The 9,943-nt window shown below is 45.4% G+C and overlaps 1 protein-coding gene across 1 annotated transcript; it reads right to left on the minus strand.

Annotated features, from left to right (window-relative positions):
* Positions 1-4,648: 4,648 nt before the first annotated feature.
* On the minus strand, positions 4,649-9,551 carry LOC310793452 (afadin- and alpha-actinin-binding protein-like; the record flags this gene model as incomplete). Its single annotated transcript, XM_083655261.1, has 11 exons — positions 4,649-4,731; positions 5,758-5,869; positions 6,841-7,002; positions 7,098-7,201; positions 7,416-7,542; positions 7,979-8,099; positions 8,213-8,291; positions 8,447-8,570; positions 9,072-9,140; positions 9,220-9,341; positions 9,503-9,551. 11 exons carry the CDS (start codon positions 9,549-9,551, stop codon positions 4,649-4,651), a joined length of 1,152 nt encoding a protein of 383 aa, XP_083511387.1.
* Between the last annotated feature and the right edge of the window lie 392 nt (positions 9,552-9,943).

Raw genomic sequence — 9,943 nt, forward strand, 5'->3', positions numbered from 1 at the left:
TGATTTTCTTTCTCAGAATACCTCCCTCCTGCCGGCTTAGGTAAAAAATAATAATTAAAATACATGAACCTATAACGGCCCTAATACTCTTCCATAAAATGCAGATTAGTAAACTTGAGTATAGACTAAGAAGATGCATGTTGTTGTTGCCTGAGTGTATTATTGTTTGTCACAGTGCGGTCCTGATGATAACCCCAGCACAAGTCCTCCTGTGAGCACTGAGCAGACCCAGGACGCCCCTGACCCATTTGGATCTGGGTCCTTGGATTATGTGTCCGACTCCCAGCTGAACGACATTGTCCTGATGTAAGGAAGAGGGAAGGACAGTAAGGCAGGAAAATATCACTGAAAAAAGTGTTTACAGCTACATAATATTGGTTTTTATGTGAAATTAACAACTTTGTAATGCCTTAGCTCTCCAACTTCTCCCCCTCTCCCCCATCCAGTGAGGAGGTGATGGGGGCCGATGGAGGACATGGAGCCTCAGACTGTCATGAAGATGCTACAGACCTGGTCTGTGGGCTGATCAGGGAACTCTCATCTCTGAAGTTAGTAACTGGCGTCCTCGGTCTCTCACTCATGTTCCCTCTCACTTTCCATCTATATTACTTTTTTATCCCTTTTACCACCCGGTAGTCAGTGCATATACTAGTGCTGCGTGGGCGGTAGTCAGTACATATACTAGTGCTGCATGGGCGGTAGTCAGTGCATATACTAGTGCTGCGTGGGCGGTAGTCAGTACATATACTAGTGCTGCATGGGCGGTAGTCAGTACATATACTAGTGCTGCATGGGCGGTAGTCAGTGCATATACTAGTGCTGCATGGGCGGTAGTCAGTACATATACTAGTGCTGCGTGGGCGGTAGTCAGTACATATACTAGTGCTGCATGGGCGGTAGTCAGTGCATATACTAGTGCTGCATGGGCGGTAGTCAGTGCATATACTAGTGCTGCATGGGCGGTAGTCAGTACATATACTAGTGCTGCATGGGCGGTAGTCAGTACATATACTAGTGCTGCATGGGCGGTAGTCAGTGCATATACTAGTGCTGCATGGGCGGTAGTCAGTACATATACTAGTGCTGCGTGGGCGGTAGTCAGTACATATACTAGTCCTGCGTGGGCGGTAGTCAGTACATATACTAGTGCTGCGTGGGCGGTAGTCAGTACATATACTAGTGCTGCGTGGGCGGTAGAGGCCTAAATCGTTTAAATGGGAGTGTGATCTGTCCGCCGGTAGTAAAAAAAACATTTATTTCTAAACAAAATAGTGGAAACACAGATAATACGGTTTTGGTGTCAAATTGAAACAAGCACACACTCTTCATGGAGTAGCCTATACCAACCTTTAAGATAGGCAAGAGCAACTTTTGGAGCGCAACCAGTGTTCAACTTTAAAATGTAATTGGTCCGTTTCATCCCCTTCAGTCACGCACTCCTCTGAGCTCCCATTGGCTAGACCAGTGGCATGCAAGTTGCAACCTTGCCCTACTCAAGGAGCCACATTTGGGGGGGATCTTTGCAAGAGCCACAATCCCAAAAAAGTCCCTTTATTCACTTAAAAAAAAAATCTATTTACTTTAAGTATGACTTAAAAGAGCCACACCTACCCATAAAGGAGCCGCATGTGGGCTCTAGAGCAGGGATACTCAACTTGCTTTGCCCGGGGGCCACTTTCGTGAAATGATAGAAGGCCAGGGGCCAGTTAATAAACAATCAATATACATTTTTCTGTAGCGGATTGTAGGTGTCAGACGGAGTTTAGTCTGACAATGTTGTGCACACTGGATAATTACTTAGGTTAAGTACATACATAAGTGCCTGGGTAGCGAGCAGATGGCGGTATTTGACAATTTAGCAGCTAAATCATAGATTATTGAAAGATATTCCATATTCCAGACTGAAATGCTATAACAGAAGTGTGAGTATTGGCCAGAATTACATGAACATTTGGACACTTATTCAGCGGCTATCTTGCGTTCAGGTGCACTGTAAAAAAAAAAAAAAAAAAAAATTTGCAATTCCATCGCGGGCCCCCAGTTGAGTATCACTGCTCTAGAGCCTGGGGTTGAGTATCACTGCTCTAGAGCCTCGGGTCGAGTATCACTGCGCTAGAGCCTTAGGTTGAGTACTGGGCTAACTCTCCACTCCCTCACAGACTTTAACCTCCTCCCTCACCTTCCTGCTTTTCTCCTTTCCATTACTTTTGTCAAAGAAAATCTTGCATAAAGAATTATAGAGAAACTTCATAAATAAGTGTTTGTCCACTCATTGCTTTCTTCCAGTCGGACTGTGATGGCCGCCCATCGAGAGCTGGAGAGCTTGCGCCGTGGCAACAAGTCTTCAAGGGGCTCCATGCGTTGAGGATTTGGTTCAGGTCCATTCTGGCATGTTGCCACTCCACCAGTTCATAGGTAATCAGGCCACTCAGTTTTGGGTCATGCTTACTAACCCTTATATTCTTTAAATATAGGACTCATAATTCTCACTTGTGTTGAGTAGTTCTAATGCTGAGTAGTTCTCTAAGGCTGGCTCATTTTCAGTGCTTTGTTTGGCTTTTTCCTAAATAAACTGAGTCAATAATCCAAGTATTTGATTTTATATTTCATTTCTTGAAGTATATTGATTCTGATGAATTTGGTTTATCCAGAGGTAAATGTGTGCACTGATTCTGATTAGTTTGACTTATCCAGAGGGAAATTTGTGCACTGCAAGGCCAGCTAAAAACCCACTAGGACAGTTAAAAGGTATGGGAAGACAGAAGCAAAGAAAATTTCAAACACAAAGGTAGTCAATTAAGATATTATTTTTAACTTTTGGTATACAAGACTTGGCATTGAAAACAAAGTGTGAAGAGCTGCTTGTGTTCAAATGCAGTTTTAAGAAAGGCCCACACACAAGGCCCACACACAATCACACATGAACAATCAAAATAAAATGGCATGCTTCAAGAACAGGTATAAGTAGCACACTTCAAGAACAAGATACACTCGGCTCAATTAAAATATTTAAAATGCTGGCATGGTGATGCTGACATACTGTAGGAAAGATGTTTCAGATGTCTTTTATAGCTAGTGTAATCCTTCAATGCATGGACAGGAAAATATGTAGTGTAACTAGGTACATCAGTCGTTTTAAAATAGCGCATGTAAAACAAACATCCATTAGGCTATACATTGGCATGTTTTTTTTTCTTCCCAAAAGTAAGTCGTAGAGGCACTGAGGCAGTCGCTATAAAAGTTATATAAAGTTATAAGCGCATGCTTTTAGTAAGCCACAAAGATTAATTAGAAAACACGTTGAACCAAGGTTAGTATGACACAGCAAACGTGCCAAGGCATGCAAAACAAAAACCAAACTTAATAAAAATTAAGACACACAAGGTAAAACAAAAACAAACCACAACGGGTCAGCCTAATTGAACTAGGCTACCTGGACAGCTGTTTGTTCAGCGTCTGGCCCTGGTATACACGGAGCTGTATGCGCTGTCGACCCTGGGGCAGAAGCGCTTGGTGTGGGCCTGGGCACCGGTGGCCCCGCACAGCGGACACACATACTGCCGTAGATAGGGACACATCACCTCTCCGGCCTGGTTCTTCAGGTGGTGGGAGCCATACACCAGCTCCGACTCGCCGTTGTGCTGGCAGAAACTGCACAACATGCGCTCGGTTGCAGGAGGTGCAGGCAGCTCCGGCGGCGCCTTGGAACGAGCCGCCTTCCTGCGCTCTTTCGCCCCCCGGGGACCCACCGGTATGGCGGGGGGCTTGCGGTCATTCTTGAGGTCCCCCTCCATCATCAGTGCGTCCCACAGGTCATGGACATGTCGATGAGCTGAGGAGCCCGTCGTCTGTGCACATTCATTGGGGAGAAGATTCACCGAGTGCGCCCCGATCTCGCCGTCACTGTGGCGCACCCCGTTGATGGCCAGAGACTCCAGCGCCTTGCAGAGATCATCAGGTTCAGAACGCGGAGTAGACGAGCCTGCCAGCGAGGACTCGTCATTCGAGACCTCTCGCCCCATCATCTCTCTGATCGTGTCCGATAGCCCCATGTAGTCTCGCCAGAGCTGGAAACCTTTGTTGTTGTCGGACTCCATGAAGCGCGGTAGATGGTGCAAAAGTCCCCAAACCATACCGTTCATTCTAGTGCCTCAAAACTTTTTTTCGCCTTTTCTGCCGAGTAAACCTTTGAGCTGTGCCACAACGGTGTATAGCCTACTACAGTCGAAAGGCACGCGACTGCAATCTTGATTGATAATTGGTTGCAAGTGGTGATCGAGGACACGCGCCTCGCTGGCGCCGCATCATGCTTGGAACCAATCAGATGGGGTCATGCACCAGGTGCGTGCACAGGGCGTGAGTACATTCACTCACCCCCCCAGCCCCCACCACCCCGCCCATATTTTAAAACAAATCACAAGTCATGATTGCATTTTCTGTTGCGCTCCTACTCCTACTTTATTGGCTATAGGCTAGATTACAACAACCACAGCCAGCCACCTTCTTTGTACTGTAGCCTACTTAAAACGTGTGGAAAAAGAACATGACTGCAAGTCAGTGTTTATTGATAATGATCATTAAAAGGGGAAATACAGGAACAATAAGCATTTTCCACCATCCATCCATCCATGGTGCTAAAATGACCAGTCTATGCGTGGAGCGTGGGGTGTGTGCACAATCCTCCCCACCACCCCATCCCACATCTCTGACTGGCAGTCAGCTTCTCTGGGTCTGGAAGAGAAGAGAAGGGCAGGGACATGAGAAATGAATTGCCATAGTGATGGTCTAAACTAGTGCATATAGCACACTTCTAAACAAATAATGTATTATGCAAATGTGTCACTTTATTTTGTATTTATATATTTTTAACAGATTTCTCCAGCATTTGCACTGCCTCTTCACACTGACTTGAAGTGACACTTTATACACTATAGTGTGTGTGTGTGTGTGTGTGTGTGTGAGAGAGAGAGAGGGGTGGGGGGGGGGGGGGGGGGGTATTACATCAAACCATGAGGCTGGCAAAATGTTACCCATCTCTCTTTTTAACTATTGATTACTAGCAATGTTATAGGCATTTTATAAACCACAAGGAAAGATGAATGAATGACTGTAGGCTACAGTAGGCATTTATTCTTTGAAGATTTGAAGATGATAGGAACTTCTCTAGTTCTAGTGTAGAGTAGTAGTTGCTATCATGACGGACAATATTGGGGAGTATTAGATCTGTGCACAAAAGTAGCTGGGAAAAATTCTCTGTAAAAACAGAATTCATATAATTTGTAGTAGAACTATAGCTACAATAGACAGTTCAGTGTTCAGTCATGAACGGCAGTTTAAAGAGTTTTTACTCGTTTCTAGCTTGGGAAGATGTACACACATCTCATCAACTGTATTCTTGCTTTGATTTTTCTTTGCAAGTAGAGATTACTGTGGAAACAAGATCACAAACACTTAGCGATCATCACAAACATGATGGTGTGCTGTTGACTAACCTACAGCTGAACGGTAGATCGAGGGCAGAGTAGAGCTCAGGAGTGCTGGGGGTTTGAACTCTGACCCGTCCAGATCCTGAAAGAACAACGGTCTCCAAGTCTGTGGATGATGGAGTGATGGGAAGACAGCCAGATATAGTCGTGGGCCCCAAACTTGATAAATCTGGAGTCAAATACATACAGGATTTTGGAGTGAAATGAATACATTGCATTGGCCTCCCGCTGTTTAAGTGAACAGACTACAAAAACAAGCAAGCGTACTCACCAAGGACAGTGCTCTCTCTGTTGTTGCATTGCACTCCCTTACCAAACAGAGGCGACTGACACAGATACTGCTGCTTCAGGAGAGAGGCCTTCTGTTGCTCAAAATCCCGTCGCTGTAGACAAAGGAAATAACACTCGGAATACAGTCAGTAGCCTTTTTGAGACAGAATGTCATGAAGGGTGGAGCGTAATCCGTCTCTCGTGTGAGGAAGCCACACGCAAAATAAAACCTTTGGCCAGGATGCCCAAAATCGAGGTCTGATTTTCCTTCATATCCCTCATACATTTTTGTTTGCCTGTATGAATGTGAAATATGTCTTAAATTGCATTCTTAAAAAAAGTCTTAAATTTAAAGGGATAGTTAAGTTTGTTTAAAGTGGGGTCCTATGAGCTACTCTCATACAGCCAGTGCACTGGGTAAAGCACTCTGGACGCATCGCCCACCGAGATAGGAGAACTGAACTCCAGCTGTGGCAGGCACAGAGAGCTGTCTGCTGAGTGTGAAGGGGGCCATGAGCAAAAACGTACAAAACAACAGAAAGAATACATAAAATGCTTCCATACTGCTCACCTGGCATAATGCAAGTCTCCACAAGGCCTGTGATGCCAAGTTGACTTGAAAAGATGTCATTTACACCCTGTTTTTAGCTGAAATCGTCACTAGGGCTAGCAGCTGAAAGTTCAACAACTAGGGTACAACCTTGCTACAGTGACGATTTCAGCTAAAAACGGTGTAAATGACATATTTTCAAGTCAACTTGGCATCTCAGGGCTTGTGGAGACTTGCATTATGCCAGGTGAGCAGTATGGAAGCATTTCATGTATTTATCTGTTGTTTTGTACGTTTTTGCTCATGGCCCCCTTCACACTCAGCTCTCTGTGCCTGCCACAGCTGGAGTTCAGTTCTCCTATCTCGGTGGGCGATGCGTCCAGAGTGCTTTACCCAGTGCCCTGACTGTATGAGAGTAGCTCATAGGACCCCACTTCAAACAAACTGAACTATCCCTTTAACTTGTTGAAACCCGCAGAAACCCTGCAAACAGATCTGACTAGTGGTCAAAACAGCTTCTGCTTCCTCTCTCACTTCATGGCTTAGTCGGATGGCAGCGTCGGTGAAGGACTGCCTCTCCCTTTCAAAGTTCCTCCTCTGATGATCAAACTGCGCCCTGCGGCCCTGAAGGCGTTCCCACTCTTCCAGGAAATAGGAATCAGCCAGGTCAGGCAGGATCGGTGAAACAAGGCTATCCTATAGATGGAGAAACGGTAATGCAATTAGGTCATATTTGAGTATGTGGTACGCATACGGTATTATTTAGGAAAGCGCCCTACAGTGTACTGTACCTGTAGCAGCTGCTGTTGTAGTTTGACCAGCTGTTGACTCTCCTTCAGTTCACTTTCTAGTTGAGCCAAGAGCTTGTCATGGTCAGTAGCCGCAGTCGCTTGGCCTGCACACAGTCCAGAAAGAATACTTCAATATGGGTCAAGCCCCAAAATGGTCCTGAACTTGTTTCTGGTGGTGGGCCTCTTGTCAAGAGGTTTCATTTGTTTATGTCACAAGGCAAAAGTACATTCCATCTTTTAGAAATGAAGCTCAAAAGTCTACAACCCTTATTAGGGGAATGTCTCAACAAGCATGATCTTAAAGATATGGGTCTTTACCTTCAAATAGGAAGTCTTTTAGTCTCCTCTGCACTTTCAGCCAACCCTGAACCACACCCCCCGTCACATGGTCACCTAGTGCCAACTCAGTCTGAGCCAGCCTCTTGTCATTGGTTTGGACCTCTTCCTGGTCATCCACAAAGTCTGTCAGGGTCTTAAACAAGTTGTACAAACAATAATAATAATAAATATGAGATATTTGAAATGTACAGAAATATGAGAGAATACATAGCTTTGAGGTCAATATTACAGAAAGACCATCCTTTACAAATAATCTGTTTTGAGAAGTTCCCCCTTAGTTCTTGGCCCCAGTAACAAGCAGCAGTTGTGGACCGAAAAACAATACTGATTTATTTAGCACATCATCTCTCACACATCTGAAAGCTGTAGCAGTTTTGCAGACAGATTAATTTAGTTTGACACGTTATTGAGAGTTGATTTGAGTGAAGTTGGGGGCCAGTGATGTCATCCATGCACAAATGACATCACTGGTCCATAACTTTCATCTTTACAGTTTTGCTCAGCGTCGGCGTTTAGCTCAAAAAGTCTCTTTTTGTCCTTACTCGCTCCATGTCGACTCTGACCGCGTGCAGTAAAGAGGTGAGGCTGTGACGCAGCTTCATGGCCTCCCTGAGCTCGGCTTCTCGCCGCTCCAGCATCAGACGTAGCGTTGCCTCTTCTCGTCTACGAGGCCGAGAAATGCCAGAGAACAATTGTAGTAGAGGTATAGGAGGTGGAGAACGCAGTTGGGAGGTAATAACGCAGCAGAAAGCGCAGGACGACAGCAGCCAACCTACCTTGCATTAGACCTGGCCGTTCTGACTGGCTGCTCTCGCCTCCCTCGGCCTCCAGGTGGAAGGTTCAACACCTCTATGGCTAGATAAGACAGGTACAAGGTGGGACACATGGTGTAAGAGTTATGTACTGTAAAGCAAAACATCTTTGTGCATTATGAATAATAAATGTAGAGACATAAGCTAATTATTCTGTGGATTTAAGGCTGATTGACAGTAGATAAGAGTGAGCCTCACTGGGGCCTTTCTCCCGGGGTTTCTCAGTGAGCTGGGATAGTCTCCCCTTCAGTCTGTTGCTGTGCTGCTCTCTCCGCCTCAGGTCTGCCTCCTGCTGGTTGCTTCGCAGCTGTAGACTGTTGCACTGGCAAGAGGAAAGAGAGGCCATTTACACCTGGCGCTAACATGCGTTTTCTGTGATCAGATTGCAATCAGATTGTATTTTATCACTTCAGCCCGATTCCATTTACACCTGGCGTTAACATGCATTTTCTGCAATCTGATTGCAATCAGATTGCAGAAATGGTTGTCCTCTCAATCCGCATAAAGTTGCTGTATACAGATTGAGAGGACACATTGCATTTACACTTGTGTTCAATGTGTACACAATGCATCCCTGACCACCTCCGGAGGTGGTTTGGCCGATCAGATTGCAATCCTTCTTCAATGCGTTTTGGGGGTGTTTACACTTGGCATTTCAAGTGATAAAACACAATCTGATTGCAATCTGATCACAGAAAACGCATGTTAGCGCCAGGTGTAAATGGCCTCAGAGAGATGGGAAGGAAACTGTTTTTTTTTCATAGGCCAGGGGGGTTAGAAATGCATTCCACTATTAAGTCTCACAAGCACACGTCCACCTTACCTTCTCCCTCTCCCATCGCAGCATGTCCTGAAGCCTGGCCACATGCTGGTCCCTCTCTTCAAGTTGCTCCTATAGGATCAAGAAGTGGAAGAGTTTCAAGTTGTTTCGTTTCAATTACTACGACTGCTAGTCTCTCTCATTCACCCACCCTGAGTGAGGGTCCTTGGTCTCTGTGCTCCTCGCTGTCAGCCCACCAGGAGGCGCTGTGAGAGAGCTCGCTCAGATAAGGATTGGGGCTGCGGCGCTCCCTCCTACGGAGCAGACGGGGGTCTAATAAAAATGAGAAGAGCAGAGGGAAAGGAGGAGGAAAATGAAATGGAAGAGAGGTAGACAATTAAGGATCAGTAGAAAAAAGGACAAGAGATTGTGTGCGTTGTGCAGCATCCAGTGTGATACTCAGTGGCTCTTACTTCAGTCAAATATGCTCTTACCTGAGTCCTGGCTCCTTCCAGCTGTTCTCTGGCCACAGCTGGACGCCATCTGTTTGCCATATTCAGATAATGAACTGACATTTGAATCATATGTTCATGTAAATATATGGCACCTCAACTTGGTCAATAGTACAATCACCAGAGCACAGATATGTTTTGAGAAGTCGCCCCCCCTTCCCCACTTTATTTTTTACACATTTGAAAACAACACTATCAGACATTACTGGGATAATAGGGAGTGCAATTCAAATGTGTTTGGTGCCTTACCTGAACAGTGCCACTTCCTCAGATACATGCAGCCACTTCTATGACCTGCAGGTGATGGCACTTGAGATAATTAGCCAGTAACAATGGAGAACACTGCCTCAAGATAGAAAGTTCAAAGTTTCATTGTTTGGCATTTTTCTGTCAAACCGACCCCTCCCACAGTTTAACTTGTGT

Source organism: Poromitra crassiceps (genome assembly GCF_964638095.1).
Source record: "Poromitra crassiceps genome assembly, chromosome: 19".
Lineage (NCBI taxonomy): Eukaryota > Metazoa > Chordata > Actinopteri > Beryciformes > Melamphaidae > Poromitra > Poromitra crassiceps.